This window comes from Trachurus japonicus, chromosome 24 (assembly GCF_045865225.1).
Source record: "Trachurus japonicus isolate A0001 chromosome 24, Traja_1.0".
NCBI lineage: Eukaryota > Metazoa > Chordata > Actinopteri > Carangiformes > Carangidae > Trachurus > Trachurus japonicus.
In genome coordinates, this window is record NC_140930.1 from 2,008,153 (window position 1) to 2,028,730 (window position 20,578).

General features: G+C 42.7%; 1 protein-coding gene and 1 pseudogene across 2 annotated transcripts in view; both read right to left on the reverse strand.

Moving 5' to 3' along the window:
- Window positions 1–1,631: 1,631 nt before the first annotated feature.
- LOC146961108 (cytochrome P450 2K1-like) lies at window positions 1,632–16,591 on the reverse strand (annotated as a pseudogene). The gene is made up of 10 exons (XR_015035270.1): window positions 16,394–16,591; window positions 15,450–15,687; window positions 15,157–15,319; window positions 14,894–15,043; window positions 14,644–14,804; window positions 14,374–14,553; window positions 3,768–3,876; window positions 3,142–3,326; window positions 1,874–2,015; window positions 1,632–1,792 (listed from the first exon to the last, which is right to left on the reverse strand). The product of XR_015035270.1 is annotated as a cytochrome P450 2K1-like (transcript).
- Window positions 16,592–20,288: 3,697 nt separating this feature from the next.
- Window positions 20,289–20,578, reverse strand: part of flvcr1 (FLVCR choline and heme transporter 1) — a 74,196-nt gene continuing 73,906 nt past the window's right edge. The window contains exon 11 of the mRNA XM_085771658.1: window positions 20,289–20,444. Within this exon, the coding sequence (XP_085627784.1) occupies window positions 20,358–20,444 (87 nt within the window). The 3' untranslated portion in view covers window positions 20,289–20,357. The remainder of the gene's footprint in view (window positions 20,445–20,578) is intronic.

The window sequence follows — 20,578 nt, forward strand, 5'->3', positions numbered from 1 at the left end:
AGTTGTTGGATTGTGTATTTGATGAGTTTGATGAACCAAGAAATCCCATGAGCCTCCGTAGCGTAGCTCTGAGCAGCTCACAGCTCTGCTCCGCCGTTCTAAAAAATAGCTTGCACTGACAATTAAAGGTAACGAACCTACTGCTATGACTATAGGGATTATGGCAATGGGTCAATTTTGCATGTCTTATATAGTGCTTTTAAAATATTCCAGACTGCCTTGTTGTTGCGTATATCAATTTATCAGGCATGATTCACGTGATGATTCAGTACTACAGTATATTATTAGTACTACATATTAGCAATATAATTATAATATTTTGAATGAATATTAATGTGGCACTTCTCTTAACCAACTTACCATGGTAGCAGTTTAATGGGGAACACATTCAGTGCTTATTGCATTAACCAAAAAAGTTGTATAATTTGTGATGCAGAATGTTGATGAATTTTTCCATAATAAATAATGCTGCATGAATTATTCAGTCTTTGAGAGGCTATTTTTCCTTGAACCAAACATGCTTTCCAGAAGTAAAAATGTGTCACACAGAGGCCATAAAGAGGGAGTTGAGATATACGGACAAACGTTTTTATATATTGTTTGGTTTTATTTGTTGTCAGAAGGCAAATTCATAAACTAGCTAATATTAAATAGATGCTATTTACTTCACCTTGTGCTTCATATCATGCACAAAGTGAAAATTTTCACAAACTGTTTCACTACTTTTAAACTCTCTAATCCTTCCTCAGACACAGTGGATGCTCACGTTACCGGCCTCAAGCCTAGGGGTACTCGGGCTGGTAGCTATTTTGCTACACAGCAGTGAAATGACTGTGGAACAGTAAGAAACAAACACGGTTTCAGCAGTGTGCGACTTCCTCAAGCACCATTTTATTCTGCTTCATATGTAAAATGTCAAGCATCTCATTTCACATTCAATGGCGAATTATCAGCCTTAATATCAGACAAATGCTTGAGTTTATTACTCCAACACATATAAATAATAACAAAAAAATGACAGTATATTGTGGCTGCATACACCAAAATCATCAAAAGATTCTAACCACATTCAAAAATCACATAACTTTAACAACATGTCTACATGTAGGCTATTTCATTGACCCCTGACACAATATCTCCATTTGCATGAACCAGTATTATGTGGTGGCGACTATTACAACAACTACAGTGCCATAAACCACCACAAACTTGTTAGAATCATGTTAGCTTGCTACATAACATAAACATAAACATGAATTAGGTTCAAACTCGGTTTTCGAGCACTTTTAAACCTCATGAACGTGACCAAATTTTTTTCCAATGTCTAGGCAGTGTACCAACCAATTATTAAGCTGCTTTTTCACGTTTTACATACCTGTGGACAAGAAACAAACACGGTTTCAGCAGTGTGCGACTTCCTCAAGCACCATTTTATGGCTTGAGTTAGGAGCTTCTCACTGAACCTGGTATCACAGTGCCACCTATGGTCACAAAGTGGAAGTACAACAAAATGACCTGTATCTAAGTCTAACTTAGAATGTAACTGAAATAAATGAAAATAAAGAGAAAGAAGAAAAAAAAATTAAGGGGTGCGTCTAATACATATACTAATGAGAGGCTCTTTACCTCTCTCACAGTTTTTGCGGTAAAGGGTTGAGGGTGAGGCGTAAATTGACTTCATCATCCTCTGAAACTCCAGGTGGAAGAGAAAAACGGAACTGCTGCAGGAGGGTGGTGAAGAAGAGGAAAAGCTCCATCCTAGCCAGACTCTCTCCTGGACAAACCCTGCGACCTGCAACAGAACAAAAGAAACTCTGGAGCTCATCTTAAACCCCAACATAAAAAACAGAAGCAAGTGCTGAAGCTGCCAAACCTGCAGAAAAAGGTAGGAAGGCGTCTTGCTTGACAAACTTTCCATCTTTGTCCAGGAAGTGAGCAGGATGGAAGGAGTGAGGTTTCTCCCACTCAGTCTCATCAAACAGGACGGACGCCATGAGAGGATACACTGTGGTCCCCTGTGGACAACACAGGACAAACATGTCCAATATGATATTCTCTCAAACTGCTCACTAATGTTTCAAGTGACCAGGTAAACACTTGACACTTTCACTTTTGGTTTTGGGACATTAAGATGATATAAAAGTAGAAGAAGAGTAGCTGCACTCAAGGGTCATTAGAGAAGATGCCCAGGTTTACATGAACCAGACTAAACATTATCCCCTGGTCGTCATATTCAACAGTCCTAACTAGTTCACTTTATTTGTCTCTGTAAAGCTGGGGACACACGATTTTCACAGTTGTGGCCGATTTAGAAAAGACTATGAGTTCACACTAACCGACTGGCTTCAGCAGATTGTTGTGACGACTGGGGATCACACACTTAATGACTTCGCCAGATGAGGGAGCACGACTACATGATTTGTCAAACCAACTGAAGGCACCTGAACGCACCAAACTCTCACAAAAATCTTTAAGAGTGTAGTGTGTAGTGATTTCCACAGATACAGTTAGTTGAGTTAACTTGTGACTCGCTTTATTAGCGGAAGTGATTCCCCCCGTGAACGCGGCTGCTAGGCAACCATGTCAACACATTTTACAGTGTAAACAAACATGGACGACATACGGCTCGTTGCTGCTGCGGTTTGCGCAGCTATCTTCTGTGAGAAATCCATTAAAAAGAAAAAAACGGGTCTGGATCAAGTTGTGGAGGAGTCAACGTTAAGTTCATATGCTGTTTCAATTGTCCCCCCTCCTCTTTTTCATTGGCCTTGGGTGGCGTGTTTGTGGTTGGGTCGGTAACCAGTACACACGACCCGACTGCGTCCAGAATCGGCTCAAAAAAATTAAACATGTTTGAACTGCTGCGACTGAAGTCAGACGATGTCTGTTCGCCTCACACACTTGCCGATTTGAGTCTGCACCCCATCACACACTGACAGATTTCTGCGCCAACTCAGCAGGCCGACTGTCCCCAACTAGTGCCGACTGGTGCAGACTAGACTCAACTGCGAATCGTGGGTAAAATCAGGCAAAAAATTGTGTAGTGTGTCCCCAGCTGTCTTAGGTCTTTAACCAAACCTTTATTATTATTATTATTATTATCTATTTTTTTGCCGAGTCAGCCTAGGCCTCTGTTTGAACCTTTCTGATGAAGTGGCCCTGGAAGGTGACGTCTTTGGAGGTTCTGTGAGGAAGTCCCTGTGGAGCAATGTTGGCCAGTCTCTGCGTCTCATGTATGACGGCGTTGGTGAAGGGCAGGTTCTTCCGGTCTTCAACCTGCACCTGACAACTTCCCACGACGCTGCTCAGCTCCTCCTGGACCTGAGCTAGAAGATCAGAACTCCTTTTTGTTCTCATGAAACATTGTTTTTGTTATTGCTGTGTGAAAGCTGCAGATGTCTTAAAGCTGGGGTAGGCAGGATATATTTTAAAAAAAAATTTAAAGAAAATTGTGTTTTCCCGTTAAGCTGTCAGTAAGGAAAGGTCTGTCTGTTTGGGGAGATCACAGTGTTTCTCTATGTCTCTGTATGCAGCAGACTGAAAATCTACAACTCCCAGTATCTTTGAACAATCAAATCTATTTTGGTCTAGGGATTCCTGATTGGTTCAAGGGCAGGCCCTACTCTGTCCTCCCGATTTGTTAGGACAGAGTAGGGCCAGACCAATCAGGAACCCCCAGACCAGAGTAGATTTGATTGTTCAAAGATACCGGGAACTGTGCTTGTTTTCAAAACCAATCCTGCCTACCCCTGCTTCAAGATCCTTACCCTGTATATTTGGGTTCTTGGCCATCAGCAGAAGTCCTATAGAAAAAAGATTTGTAACTGATTTCAACAGGTTTTTATCGTGGAAGTGACTGTTGGCAACCCCAGATTCCTGCAGGTGATAAAAGCATTAGCAGCTATTTAAATAATTTGTGTCTAATTAATCTATGTTAAGTTATGCATCGTAATAGCACTACCCAAGAAAATTACTAGTTTGAATTGTGGGGATATGTCATGAACTGGGGCTTCCAGTTCCTCTAAGCACCATACCTTCCTGACAAGGTGTTGGACACACTTCCTGTTACTACTTCCAAAGGACTACCTGCCACCTGCCTACCAGCCAGTCACACCTGCCACCAATCTGGCAATCATTCATATCAGTCTTTTCAGTCTTGTTGTTTGTCAGATTGTGGTCCCAGTTTGCCTGCGTAATTTAAAATCATGGAATTGGTCAACTGGTCTCTCAACGCAATTGACAGAATTTTCTCGACGAGAAGCTGTCTGCCCTGATGGAAAGTTCACCGCTGGTTACATGATTGACTCGTGGGAGAAGTGGAGGGTCATGTGCCTAGCGATTCTTTCCGTTGAGGACATCAAGGATCTCTACATATTCTGAACCATGATAACAGGCTATCTGCTGACTGGATTAAGCATTGCCCTGGTGTATCACAAAATTTGGAAGAGAGTGACAGCAGTCGATTTGGAGACCAGAATGGACAAACAGAGTAAGTCAAGGATCAGCCAAGGCCGCTGCTGAAACAACTCCCCCAGGAGATCGCTGCAGTAAGACGCTCTGTATTCCTATTCCTCCCTCCCTTCTTCACGGACACCTGTTGATTGTTGACTCTTATCTGGGACTCGATCAAAGACATCTCCATGGCAACCTGTTACCTCCCCTCTCCTCTTGTTTCTTACCTTTTTTAATTTTAGGCCAAAAAAGGGGTCAACGTTTTTTTTGGATGGATGTGGCTATCTTGAAAAATTGCAATCATCTTGAAATTTAAAGTGATTTCTTGTCGGTTGACCGATGGGGTCGACTCATTCCAATTTTCATGCTGGTACCACGACAGCACCTTTATACATGTGCCGTCAAAACGGTGGAATTTATGCAAATTTATGCAAATTTGCTCATGTTAACAAAGAATTTCAAAAAACTTGTAATACATTATTTTTTTTGTCTTAATGTAAGTAATCAACTCAGTAATGGAGATATCTAAAGGATAAAAATTTTACCCTATTCACATGAGAAAAATAATTAATAGGCGTATAAATGGGATATATTTGGGTCTTTTTCGAAACTTTCCCCTAATGGGATTCTTCTGGGCTTTTTTTCCCTCACTCAGGACATGTTGAGGATACAAAATTAGTTGAGTTTGCTTCTGTTGCAATTTGTTCAACCTTTTTTCTGTCTGTTTTATTGTATGTATTGTATGCTGTATATGTACGGACGTGTTGATTGCTGTAATTTCGCTGTACTTCTGTATAGTGACAATAAAGGCTGATTCTGATTCTGGTTCTGATTCCAAGCCTTTTAAGTATTCTACACCGGTCTGTTTTCAAACAAACTTCTTGGTGCATGTTTGAGTAGCCATCTGACACTGTCTGTGTAAAAAAAATGTTTACTTCAAGCAAGTCAAGAGTTGATGTAGCATACCCTCCGAAAGATTTAGGACTCGACTGGTGGTTTTCAACATTTATTTCCATAAACCATTCCGTAACCAACTCGTTGAATACCAACTCGTTGAATACCAACGTGAGAACTGATGAGACACAAAGATACACCAGTTACATTTATGTTTTCATTATGTGCAAAACAGTTAGCATAGCTTTAGCTTTCTGATACAAATCATCAACACAAGTACCGTAAACACTACAAATTGCTAACCTTGTGCCTCCTCGGGGGGTTGCTATTTCCAGTCCTTTATTGTTCATTTACCGCAACTCTTTCATTGCCTCTTTTTCCTTTGTTTACCTTAACTTATTACTTTGCCGTTAACTCGTTCCGTATCACCTTTGTTTTTACCGGAAGACACAACATAGCCAGGAAGTGACATAGTAGGTTAGCGATCTCTTCAAAATAAAAGCTCATTACAAATATAACCTTCAAAAACGGACAATATGCATTTAAAAACCAGATGAATGACATTTTTCTATCATGCACTCCAATCACGAAATATATTTATGTAACGAAATCATGTCACAATGCATTTAAAGTAACTTAACTATTAGTTTTTAAAGATTTTAACTTATTTAACCATTTTAGCAGTACAAGGCTGCCCTCTTGTGGACAAAATGAGTAACAGCAATACATACAACCAAAAAGTGGTCTGCTACACTCCCACCAAAATTATTTGTGTTCCACATTGAATACTGTGAGTGTGAACTAAGAATAATTTTCTCAATAAGAGTGTCATTGTCTTTGTGTAGCCACATCTTAAGAAGCTTCAAAAAGCAGAACTAACTTCTGCACTGGGCGTTCCAATATTGAAGGTTTGGCAAGACGCTCACCCTTCTTGCTCAGATTCTTATCTCCTACTGAGATTTTCACTCTTCTTACAAGTCCATCCTTGCCACTGACAGTCTCTATGACTCTTGCGAGTCTCCATTCACCTCTGGGTAACAGTTCATCTTTGTCCATCACTATATCACCCACCATTAGATTTCTTTTTGGCGTGTGCCACCGCTGCCTTGTGGTGATATTGTGGAGATATTCTCGTTTCCATCTACTCCAAAACTGTTCCAATAAAAACTGCACACGACGCCATCTCTTTGCTCCGTACAGGTCCTCTCTAGGGAATGTGCCTGGTGGAGGAAGTGCTGTACTGGACTTCATGTTGAGGAGATGATTGGGGGTGAGAGGTTCAAGGCTGTCAGGGCAGTTCAAGTTATCAACAGTGAGAGGTCGGCTGTTGACTATGGCCATGGCTTCGTACAGTACAGTCCTTAATGAAGCATCATTGAGTCTGCCTTGAGAAAGAGACAGGGTAGAGCTCAGAACACTTCTGACAGTCTTTATCTGGCGCTCCCACACGCCCCCAGCGTGACTGGAGTGAGGTGCATTCATGATGAAATCACACTGTTTCTGTGACAGGAAAGTGTTCAGTCTCAGTCAAATTCTTGTAAAGCTGTTTTGAATTCATTCTTGGCACCAACAAAATTGGTGCCCTGATCACACTGAATTTGACGGACTGCACCACGGAGAGCAATGAAACATCGCAGGGCGTTGATGAAGGTGTCCGTGGACATATCCTCTAACATCTCGATGTGAATGGCTCGTGAGCAAAAACAAGTAAAGAGCAGGCCGTATCGTTTATGCTGTTTTCTTCCCTGTGTTGTCATGAAAGGGCCAAAGCAATCCATACCACAGTGTGTGAAAGGAGGGGAGGGTTCGACGCGTTCAACAGGTAAGTCACTCATTCTTTGACCCTCTGCAGCTCTCCTGAGTTTACGACAGATCACACACTGATGGATGTATGATGTTACTGCTCTGCTCATTCCAGGAATCCAATATCCACTGGCTCTGATTTCATTTATTGTGAATCCTTTTCCTTGATGTTTTGTCTTTTCATGGTTGTGAGCTATTATTAACTTTGTCACATGGTGCTCTTTAGGAATGACAATTGGATGCTTGAAGGAGTCAGTGAGTGACGAGTGGCGGAGTCGTCCTCCCACCTTGAGGAGACCGTCTGTGTCGAGGAAAGCATCAAGGTGGTGTAATTTGTTGCCACGCTGTAGTTGATTACCTTTGCTCAATGATTTGATTTCCTCTTCATATGCTTGTCTTTGCAGATCCAGGATTATGACACGCTCAGCACTTTCTCTTTCACTCACTGTTGAAAGAGTATGTGATGTGATCTTTTTGACTCGTCGAAGCAGGCGGGCTACAGCTCTGGTAGCTCGGGACCATGATGAGAACTTGGACAGGCGGTCGACAAGACTCATTATTTCTGTAGTTTTTGTTTGCAGGGCTTGTGCCTTTTTGACTTCTGGATCCCCTATGGACAGGTCTGGCACTGCATCATTTTCCGTGGGTAACTCCTTCTCCCAGAGGAACATGGGGCCGGTAAACCAATCAGATGCAAGTAGTTCAGTTACAGTTTTACCTCGGGATGCTCCATCTGCTGGATTCTCATCCGTAGGGACGTAGCGCCATTGCTGTGGGTCTGTATAGTGGCGGATCTTCTGGACCCGGTTGGCTACAAAAGTGTGAAATCGCCGTGCATCGTTATTTATGTAGCCTAACACCACCTTTGAATCAGTCCAAAAGTATTCTTTTCCATCAACAATTCTCAATTCTTCTCGGAGCATGTTACTGATGGAGACTGAAACCACTGCTGCAGTTAATTCAAGCCGTGGTATTGTGGTCACTTTTGTTGGAGAAACACGGGCCTTTCCTATCACCAGTGAGCAGTGAATCTCTCCTTTCTTGTTCTTGACTCTCAGATAAGAGCATTGCCCGTATCCGCTTGTGCTCGCATCTGAGAAGTGGTGTAATTCAGTCTGTACAACTTCTCCAAAGTCAGCAGGTAAGTAACAGCGATTGATGTTTATTTTCTGTAGGTTGGTGAAATCACGTTGCCAACTCTCCCACCGTGGTTTTAACCTCTCTGGCAGGGGTTCATCCCAACCAGTGCCCTGGTTGCACATCTCTTGGAGGATTCTCTTTCCATTGAGGACATATGGTGCGAGGAAGCCGAGAGGATCATATATGGAAGCGACAGTAGATAATATGCCTCTCCGTGTGGCTGGTTGGTCCTTTAAGGTGTTGTTGAATCTGAAGCTGTCCTCTTTTATGCTCCATTGAATTCCTAAAGCTCGTTCCAGTGTGTCATTGAATGTTAAGTCCTTTGTGTTTGTCTCTGTTGCACACTCTGATGGGGGCAGGCTCTGCAATACAGCATGGTTATTTGACACAAATTTGTGGAGACGGAGACCACCTTTGCTGCATATCTCCCTTGCCTCCTGTGCCAACTGAATGGCTCTTTTCACATTGTCTGTACTTGTCACTCCGTCGTCTACATAAAAGTCTTTTGCAACAAATTGTGCTCCTACTGGGTGTGAGTGGCTGTGTTCTTTAGCTAAGTATTTAAGTCCATAATTTGCACACCCAGGGGATGACACCGCACCGAAGAGGTGTACTTTCATGCGGTACTCCTGAGGTTGTGTTGTTGTATCTCCATCCTTCCACCAGAGGAACCGGAGGTAGTTGCGGTCTTCCTCTTGGACATGAAATTGGTGAAACATTTTCTCTATGTCACATAGAAGAGCAATGGGATGCCGTCTGAACCTTATAAGAATACCTGTCAGGTTATTGATCATGTCTGGTCCTGGGAGCAGGTGTTCATTTAAGCTTGTGCCACAGTATTTTGCAGAGCAGTCGAACACAACACGCAATTTGTCAGGCTTCTGAGGATGATATATGCCATGATGTGGAATATACCACCGCTCACCTTCAGTTCCATCTGTGGGCACTTCTTCCACGTCACCTCTTTCTATGATTTCCTTCATGTATGTTGTGTAGTCTCTTTTGTATTTTTCATCCCTGCTGAACTTGCGTTGAAGATGACTGAGCCTGATTTCAGTGAGCCTTTTGTTGTCAGGTAAGGAGGGCCGTTTTCTGAATGGAAGAGGCATCTTGTAATGTTCCTGGGCATTTTTCTTTATACCATCCTTGAGTGTGCTCAGGAACATGAGGTCCTCTTGTGAGACAGTTTTGTCATCTCCTTTCGTGTCCTTAAAGTCTGACTCCAGGACGCTGATCACATCCATCGGCGTTACTGGAGGAAGTTCCTTTACCGTGACTCTGTGACACAGGCTGGACTGTCTTTCATTAAAGCCAGGTGTAGAGCAGCCCACAATGCTCCACCCCAAGTCTGTGAGGACGGCGTAGGGCTCATTGTCTGCTCCATCAATCAGTTGTCTGGGTTTTATAGCTCTTGGACAGTTATACCCAATGAGGAGTCCGACATCACAGCTGAGGAGAGGGGGTATCTGATCTGTGATTGCTGCTAGGTGAGGCCATTGTCTTGCTGTTTGATGGGTAGGTATGTTATCACGGTTCATGGGGATACAGTCTTTTGTGTATGAAGGAGGGAGATCAATGTAAATGCCTGAATTGTAGCCTCTGACACGAAGTCCTTCCACTCTTTCACTTTTCATTATCATGCTCTCTCCTAGCATAGTAGTGAGTTTCAGTTGTACAGGGAAAGTGTTTGGTTGTAATTCATCACTTACTTCTCTCTCTATGAAGGTGCTGTCGCTCTGGGTGTCCAGCAGTGCATAGACGAGCTGTTCTTTGGACGGCTGGGTGGCAGAGGAGATCCACACAGGGACAATGGGAGGTGCTGTATGACTGACCCTCTTTAGTGACACAGAGTGGGCTAGCTGTCACAATTTCATTTGAACAGTTTGAAGCTGTGTTCACATTTGCTGTAATTTTCCTTCTTTCCATGCTTACAGGTCTGTCTTTCTCCTCATACCCTTTGTAATGTTCATCATGTAGACAGGTGGGATGTCTTCCCTTGCACAGATCACAGGTGTGACGGTGACGACATTCCTTGGCGCTGTGACCTGGTTTGACACATCCATAGCACAGTTTATTGTCTTTTATGAATGTTCGTCTTTCCTCGAGGGATTTTTCTTTGAATTTTGAGCACTTGGACAGTTGATGCTTGTCATCTTTGCACCACATGCAGGGAGGCTTTTCTTTTCCATAGTTTGACCTTATGTTTTCAGTGTTTGCATTTGTTTGAGTGCTGAAGACACTTACTTTGTTTCCCTTTGTTTCATTTGTGTTTCTTTTGACGTAGGATGAACTGGATGAGTGTAGAGCATGCAGGGAAGTGATTGGGTTACATGCTATCTCCGCTTCCACTGACAGAAATCTGGCGAAGTCTTCAAAAGTGGGGAAGTCTCTTCCTTCCATGAGAGCTATTGAGACTTGTCGATTCCAGCGTGCTGCTAGCCAATCTGGGACTTTCTGTGTCAGCTTTTGATTCTCTTCACAATCATTCAAGATTTCTAAACCTCTCACGTGAGGCATGGCTTGGAGACAGGCATTTAGGAAATCAGAGAAGGCCCTCAACCCTTCAGCGTCTTTGATTTGCACTTTCGGCCATTTTGACAGCTTGTCTCTGAAAGCCCTTTGAATGACAAATGGCTGCCCGTAGCGTTGGTTGAGCTTATTCCATGCATCTCTGTATGCTTCGTCATCGTCTCGGAAAAAGGTGCCTTCAATACATTTGTGAGCAGGGCCACTGACATATTTCTTTAGATAATAAAGTTTGTCGGCTGATGAGATGCTTTTTCTATCTATCAGTGACATGAATGAAGCTCTCCATTCAATGTAGTGGATGGGGTCTCCTCCAAACACTGTGGGCATTGGCATGGGGAGTCTGTTGATGGTTATGCTGTCTTGTATCGCTTGGGCTAAAGAGGAGATGTCAGTGGAGGAATTTGGTGGGACTATGGAAGGGTTTTGGTGATACACAGAGGGGTTGGCAGGGTTCTGCCTGTTGTATCTACTGTCTTGTTGCTGTGTAGGCAGACTGTTCATTTGCTGTAAGGGCTGATTCAGTTTCCTGTCTGATTTCTCTGTCGTAGCTTTCCAGCCTCACACGTGCTACTTCTCTGTCCCTTTCTGCTTGCAAACGCTCTAATTCAGATTCCATCATCCTTATTTTTTCCTTCTGCTTTCTTTCTTCCTCCATTAATTTGCATTGAGCCTCTTTTGCAGCGAGCTCTGCGACTGCTTCAGCCCTTTTTGCAGCCATGACTGATGCTTCAGAGAAGTGACTATTAGCTGACTGAGAAGCAGTCCCATAAATGTGGGCGTAGTTATGAGCATGGAGCTCACGGAGTTTGCGTTTTTCACGCTCTGCATCAAAGACATCGTCTATTCCGGATAAGCGTTCATTTATTATTTTCATAATGTCTTTGGTGACTGCCTCACAAGCATCTATTTTGCGTCTTAAATCAGCGGATGGGGTGGTACCCTGTCTTATTTCGTGGTAAATTTTCATGATGTCATCTTTTCCGTTTTCAACAGTGTCTGCCATTTTAGCCAGTTCCATATCTGCTGTGTTTTGCTTTAGGTTTTCTTTCGTTGATCTGATTTGAATTTTCCATTGTTCATAAAGGCTAAGCAGTCTCCTTTCTTTTTTACTTTGTTCCTCCCTTTGATAGGCAAGAAACCTCTCTGTGGGTACACTTTTGCGTTCTGAATGACGTGGTATTTTTATTTCCTCAGTGTCATTCATTTCATGTTGAAGCTCAACTAGTTGTTTATTTTTGGTTTCAGTTAGCTCCTTTAATTCCTGCCATGACAAGCATTCTTCATCCTTTTGATTTAGCAATCCTCTATTTTCTTCAATCTCTGCTTGTAGTTATTTATCTGTTCCTTTAAGACATCCATTTTTACTGTATTTGTAGTCTTTACCGTCCCTTGAGCCATCACTTTACCATACGATGCTGTAGCGTAGCTCCGTGCTGTGCTGCTTGGCCGTGGAGTTCACAGACGGAGTGGCGATGCATGTGGTAAAGTTGTCACTGGTCCCTTGCTGGGCGAAGTCACCGGAGCCTTGCTGGACGAAGTTGTCGCTGGTGCCTCGCTGGGGTAAGTTCTCACTGTAGCATACCCTCCGAAAGATTTAGGACTCGACTGGTGGTTTTCAACATTTATTTCCATAAACCATTCCGTAACCAACTCGTTGAATACCAACTCGTTGAATACCAACGTGAGAACTGATAAGACACAAAGATACACCAGTTACATTTATGTTTTCATTATGTGCAAAACAGTTAGCATAGCTTTAGCTTTCTGATACAAATCATCAACACAAGTACCGTAAACACTACAAATTGCTAACCTTGTGCCTCCTCGGGGGGTTGCTATTTCCAGTCCTTTATTGTTCATTTACCGCAACTCTTTCATTGCCTCTTTTTCCTTTGTTTACCTTAACTTATTACTTTGCCGTTAACTCGTTCCGTATCACCTTTGTTTTTACCGGAAGACACAACATAGCCAGGAAGTGACATAGTAGGTTAGCGATCTCTTCAAAATAAAAGCTCATTACAAATATAACCTTCAAAAACGGACAATATGCATTTAAAAACCAGATGAATGACATTTTTCTATCATGCACTCCAATCACGAAATATATTTATGTAACGAAATCATGTCACAATGCATTTAAAGTAACTTAACTATTAGTTTTTAAAGATTTTAACTTATTTAACCATTTTAGCAGTACAAGGCTGCCCTCTTGTGGACAAAATGAGTAACAGCAATACATACAACCAAAAAGTGGTCTGCTACAGTTGATATTCCTGTGTTTATGGCACAAATGGGAGCTTCCAAACACACAGAGGGCATCAACTTGGGTCTCGCGCAAGACTTTGAATTAGATCTAGTTTTACAAACATGTCAGCTTGCTTGAAGTAAATAAACTTCTCGGTGCATGTTTGAATAGCCATCTGACGCTGTCTGTGGGGGGAAAAAATGTGGTTTTGAGGGATGTAAACAGCCTAAGCAGTGGAACTTCAATCCGCTCCCATTCATCGCTGCCGTGGTCGATGCGGGGACAGACACAACTACTGCAAAACAGGAGCAATAGGCTTTATGCACAGCTCCACTACTTCCTGAACTTAAATTAGCTCCTTTGTAATTTCCTGTCTTACATTATTGGACAAACTGATTAATCCAGGTGTGTCTGACCATTGTTGTGACTACTGAGGTCAGAGTCAGACACACCTGGATTAATCAGTTTGTCCAATAATGTAAGACAGGAAATAAAGGAACGGGTTTAAGTTCAGGAAGTAGTGGAGCTGTGCATAAAGCCTTTTAAACAGAAAATCTTCAGATTCCTTCTTTTAGACCTAAAATGTTAGGGAAATACAGTCCCGAGTTGAATTTGCCCAGAATTGTCCTTTAAAGCATATTCCTTGTGTTCATCTGCTTTGAGTCCTATCTGGCTCATGACATGATTTAATCCTCACTGAGCCCTATGGCTGTACCAGGTATTTACAGGTAATTCCTTCCCCCTAACTACCTTGGCTAATAACTTTATTGATATTTAACTGTCTCAACATCATTACACAAAATGAACAGAAAGAGCCTCCAGGTTAATGACAGTTGACTGTTTCTGCACTGGACTGAACCAGTATTTAAAATATGTAAAGACACTAAAGTTGTTCATGTTCAGAAAATACTAAAATAATATTTTCCCACATTTAAATAAGCTATTGTGGCAGGATGAAGGAGGGCCTGGGCGGGGTTTGATCCCCACTCTCCCGGGTAAGAGTCATGCACGCTGAACATTCAACCAAAGGGATATGCCTATGGCCAAGGAATCCATTGACCCACCACTGGGGCTACATGGATCCTGCCATTAACGCCAGAATGTGGCAGGACAAAGGAGGGCCCAGGCGGGGTTTGAACCCTAGTCTCCACTGGTCAAAGTTCATGACTCTTACCCGGTAGACTGGGGTACAAACCCCAATCAGGCCTTTTTTTGCTTGAAAAACAAAAAAATTGCTGTGTATAATCTGGAGACATATTGACACAGATTCAAACTGTAAACCAAAATATCACCACAGAGGTTTTTCCAACCTCCAGTTTTTTCTTGTGGACCAGAAAGGCGTCCACGAAGCCTCTGCACATCTGTGGGTTGAGGGTGTCTTCCAGATGTCGGAACAGCTCCAAGTTGCGTTTCTTAATGAAATAATCTATGTTATGGAACTCCTTTATGTCTGACATCCATCTAAAGACCCATGGGAACAGGTTGTACATCTGGAAAAGACAAAAAACTCAGATATTTTCAACAGGAGAGTGAAAAACAAACACTTCTATTCATTCTCAGTGGTTTATGTCCTATTGTACCTGAATGGAAGGAGAGAACATCAGCTGTAAGCGCCTGGATGCTCGGTTCACGTGAGATGTAAACTCTGGATCATCACATTCATACCTGCTGCCATAGACCATGGAGCAGATGATATTAGAGATGGCATAGTTGATTGGTTGAGCTGTTGCAACAGTTTCTCCTGCAACAAGGGAAACAGCAAAACAAGTCAATGCTTTCTGTCAGAGAGAATGTCGTCCACATGACTGATTACCATTATAAATCATTCACCTTTACATTTCCTAAACACTTCAGTCAGATAGTTACACTCCTCGATGATTTTGTCCTCACAGGCCTTTTTACCCATCCCAAAGTCTTTGAGGTTGGTCAAAGCAAAACGCCTCATTTCTCTCCACGAATCCCCGTTGGACCAGATGATACCTGAGTTGAAGGAGGAAACAAAGGGTGTTAATGTACAACTGAAAGGTAAAGGCCGTCAGCATTGCTGTAAGTGCATCACTGAGGTAAATAAAAAAGTTTTTTCCTTTTCTTACCATTTCCCTGATTTGTTTCATGCATTATACGCATTGGATCTCTGTCTCCAAACTCTTCAGCGTAGTTGACGAGTGCCTCCTTCACCGTCCTGTATCCTGCCAGGACCACCACCTTCTGCGGGCCCATGTAGACGGTGAACACTGATCCATATTTCTTGGCAAACTATGAACAGGAGCACACATTAAATTAGCCTTCTTTAAGGGACAGTTGAGGTTTTCTACCTACTCTACCTTACACACTACGTTTCTCTTTAAAATAAACACACATGCACACACAGTCACAACATCTTTACCTTCAGTAATGTCTTGTAAGGTGCCTTATGGTCCAGCTGCAGCAGGTTCCCCACCAGAGGAAGTGGTCTGGGCCCTGGAGGTTCTTTCTTGTCCTGGGAGCTGAAGCTGAAAGTCAAGACAAAGAAGACCAGCAGCCAGGATCAGTAGAGTCCCCAACAGAGAGACAGAGCTGGAAGTCTGGAGGAGTGGATCCAATATTCCAATGATTTCAATAAATATTATCCCAGGTTGTCTCAACTACACAGGTTTCCTTCTAGAGTCTTGAGCTTTGTGGATGTTTAAACAAAGAAGCACTTTGTAGTTTCCTATGGAGAATAGGTCCAGCCCATGGGGAGGGGCATCTCAGCAAGCCCTGGTAGGCTAACCTGCTGCTCAGTAACTGGAGTTCTGTAGATGTAGTAGATGGGAACTTTACAGGAACATCCTCTCACTCGGCCCTCTAGACTGCATTGTCTCCACTGCAGAGTAGGACCCACTGGACTTCTGAAGTGACGTAATTGCTCATTGCATAATTGTTGTGCAACAGTTTTTCTATTACTTCACTTGTTGTTGTTTCCAGCAGTGTAAATGCTTTCTACTAATGATCCTCTTTTTCTGGTTTTTTAAAAATGCAGCAAATTTTTGCACTTTCTGTTGGTGTCACATCCCACTTTGAGCATACCCAACCAGCCCCAAGTAACTCTAGCCTACACATCCATGGATGTAGGCTAGCAGCTGACACATGTTGCACATTGGTCAGTAAGATGCAGAAGGAAACGACACTTGGAGAGAGTGAAGCTGAAATCCTCTGTCTCATTTCAGATTTGGTGGCTGAATTCAAACAACAGCTTCATGTGTAGCACAAATTCCGGAACATGCGCTTCAACTGGGAGTAGCAAAGTCTGGTAGCTCTGAGTTTTTACTCAACATTTGCTTTATTTTTGTTGTGTTTTTTTTCATCTACTGATGGATGCTTCTGTGGAGGGAAGAGATTCTTCAGAGATGAGCTTCTTTCATTGAAAATGAACAGATCTGGAGGACGCCATCCTGTCCCAGCTGAGATGAAGAGGTGCTTTTGTGGTGGTTGTCGTTCTGCTGGTGGTGCAAGGGTTAAAGGCTGGGAGGTGGAGATGTCCCATCGGTCCTTTCTGCGGTCAGTCATCATTGGAAATATCAACTCTCTGCCCAACAAGAGTGATGAAGAGCTGGAGATATTGGTGAAGACTCAGAAAGTAGACATTTATTTTATTTTTTTCGAATCATAACAATAAAGTATTTAAAAAAGGATAACTGAACACGTTAGCTGTCTTTCTTGAGTTTTAATATGGAGTCACACAAACACAACCGAACAGGAGTACAGTCAGTGAGTGAGTGGCCTGAAGATGTTCTCAGGCCGCTATCTTTATAGTTCCCAAAACACATTGAACAGCAGACAAAATATATGGCACTCTGATAGTTCTGCCTGGCTTCACCGCCAGGACACAACTCCCCTTGTAAATTCACACAGAGCACCGGTCTGACCTTTAACCTGTCCTGCGTGGACTCTGTCTCTGTGTCTGGTGTATTTCACACTGTTATCATCCAAGGGATTAGCTGAGTACCACCTTCCACAAGGTGCAAGGAATTTCACTCATTTAAACATGGTTATACAACACTCGTAAAGCATACTATGGGTTACACCAAAATTTCCCATTACAGTTCCATCTGAAGTTCTCCATGAAGTTGTTGCTAGGATACAGACTAAACATCCTGAGGCACCTTTAATGACAACAGACTTCAGTCATGTTTCCCTGATGGACTCACTGGGGGGTGTGGTGGAGAGATGAGCACTGAGGATGGAGGAGGCCATTCTGGACGGCCTGGATCATCCACTTCACCATCGGTCCTGTTCCATCCAGCGGTCCTGCTCCATCCCTCCATCCTCCTCCACCTGGTGGTCCTGCTCCACCCGGCGGTCCTGCTCCACCCGGCGGCCATGCTCCACCCGGCGGCCATGCTCCACCCGGCGGCCATGCTCCACCCGGCGGCCCTGCTCCACCCGGCGGTCCTGCTCCATCCGGTGGCCCTGCTCCATCTTTCTTTCTTTTTTGTGTCATTGTCGTGTGAGCTACTGGACTAATTTGAATCTCCCTCCTAGGGATGAATAAAGTATTCTCTACTCTACTCTACAAAGTTTGTGATGTATCAGACTTTGAGTTTTGTATTTTGTGACTTTGGTTGTGCCGTAGTTATCAGTGTACCAAGGAATGCTGGGATATGTATGTCGAGTTCCGGTTTTTGCATGAACTGACTGCAGAGGAGAACGGGGGCAAAACTAGCGGCTAACCTCTCTCAACTATCTGCACCAGAGAGTGTAAGTGCTACGAAAACCAAACAAATTTTATTTTATAACAATTATACACTTTATTCATGGGTAGTATATTCAGATTTTGCCAATAAAACTTGCCAATTATTACACACTTTAATCCGCAGCTGGAAATAGTCCCCAACCGATCCACCACTTCCTAACTACAGTGCTCCATTGTTTTGGGTGATTAACAAGTCGTTATTGATCATGCATGTATTGACTTATGACTTGTTCTTTTCGTTCGTTTCTCTTGTTTTTGGTCGTACAGAGGGACGATGGGACATCAATGAGACAAACATGGAGGAGACTAAAGACACTTGCATAAATACAACTGTAAAAAAAACAAAGGTGAAAACGTATTAATGAAATCTCTCGGTTTGTGTAAGGACATTTAATTCTCTCCATACGTTAGTAAACCATCCATGGTGTTACTCAGTGCTACTTGCTGTAATTTATTCTTAATTATTAATAAATAGCCTAACTTAACTTAACTTGACAAAAACAAATAAAACTTTACAAACAAGATTTATAAAAGTTTCTGTTACAAAAAGAAATGACAGAACCACAGACAGAACCAAGCTTCAGCTCCTACAGTACAGTACAGTACAGTACAGTACAGTACAGTCAGGTACAGTAAAGTGCAGTTGTGTATAATGGTGTATAATCGGGTATAGTAAAGTAAAGTCAGGTACAGTAAAGTACAATTGGGTATAGTAAAGTACAGTCGGGTACAGTAAAGTACAGTCAGGTACAGTAAAGTACTTTGAGGTGGTGTTGAGGTTAACTAACAGAATAAACGTCCTGTCAGTGCGACACAGAGTCACTGTCAACAGTTTGATGACGACTGGTTTGAAATGTGACAACTTTATCAGTCCTGATGTTCAATAACAAAAAACATTGTGTTCTGAAAACGCTGCAGTGACTCCAGACTTCACTGTTTCCACAGAAACCGTAGGAGTAAATATCATGACCTCATGACTGATCTGAGAACAGCTACAAATGTATCATGTATGAACTCACTGCTGCATCACTTTAATCCTACAGTTGGAGGAGGTTTCAACATAAAAGTGTTTAATCGGCTAAAAAAAAGAAGTTTTACTAGTTTTTTCTGAAGCTTCAAGTAAAAAAAAACGTATTAATTTATAAAATCAGTTAAAAACAACAACAAAAAAAGAAACCAACACATCTTGATCTGTGATCTACAAATATACTGTAAATCAGCATTTGTGCTTCTCCTGTCAACTGAGCTCTGTCGTTACCGTGGAAACCACCAGATGGCGCCATCGTCGTCGTCGTTGCCTCCAGTAAAAACAACGTTGTGCGTGTTGTTAGTTGTTGTGCACTGAGATCAGAACATGTTCACATTCTGTTTGGTCCAAAGAGGAAAATGAATTCACATTGAGATTTGGACAAGTTCAAAAAACATAAAGTTCAATAGTTTCAGTTTCTCTCACTTTCACTTTGACTCATTCACCGTCACAACAACAGAAAGAACAAACCGTCACATGTTTGTAAAGACTCATAACTTCATTAAGGCTGAAAACCTCGTGTCTGTGTCAGTTCATTGTCTGAATCGTCACAATGTAAAGATGCTGTTTCACCATGATGGTCATAGATTATATATTGATGATTGATGATTAATGATTAATGATTGAAACCGTTCAGATCTTTGACCAGTTCCACAGGATCACAAACACTCATAGATATTTACAGTGTTTACATGTATGTGTGTGTGTGATCAGCTTTGATCAATGAGACAAATACTAAAGATGATTTAAGTGCAGATTTGTACAGAACTGTTTTGTTTTTTTTACTCTTTTAATCTGATGAGAAGTTCTGATTTCCAAACACTTTTCTGTTTTCAGTCTGGAGCCAAAGTGAAAGAGAAGAGCTGCTGAGCAGGAGGTCTGAGACTGAGGGAATGGATTACAGATTATCATCATCTCCGGTTTCAATCATAGAAATCAAAGTGTGGAGGTTTTTTTTCGGTCCAGTTGATGTCGGAGCGTCTTCACTTCACTTCACTTCACTTCACATGAACCAGTGTCAGAAAGAAGCTGCAGGTAAAACCGTGTCCACACATAACACCTCCGTTCAGCTTCATGCACCGTGCACACGGTCTGTTCAGAGGAAAGACGGTGAGATGAAGCTTCAGCAGCTTCAGCAGCTTCAGCAGCTTCCAGGTGGAGGTTCAGTCCCAGAAGAAAACAAGAAGAACACGTTCATGGCTGCAGTCCACAGGATGATTCAAGTAAACTCAGGAAATGTCGGCGCTGCTGCGTTTGGTTTCCATCAGGACTCCAGAGGTCCACGTCCATTTGTCCAACTAAAGACTCCACGGTCCACAGACAGACTACGACAGAGTCACGGCTCACGCTCCAGTCTGGAGGAAAAGACTTGTCTCTGCATCTGGACAGACTGACTCCAGTGTCCATGTCTGTGTCTGTGCTTTTTTATAATGAGCCACTGGTCCACGAAATCATACTTGGCAATTAAAATCCAGTGTAAATACGTCTCTCAGACTGTGGACAGTCCTCTGGTCCGTCTGTCCTCTGGTCCATCTGTCCTCCTCGGCGGTGTGTCACAGTGACGTTTCCCTGGAGAAGCTGAGGGACGTCTGCAGCGAGACGCCGTTGGAGGTCTTGTCACCGGGACACTCTGTGGGCAGCTGGAGGACAGAGGACAGAGGACAGAGGACAGATTAATGGAGACAACACAGCAGACAGGAGGCGTCAACATGTCTCAGAGTGAACGGCCTGCCAACCTCCATAAGAGACTCTTCTACTTTCCTTATTTTCAAAA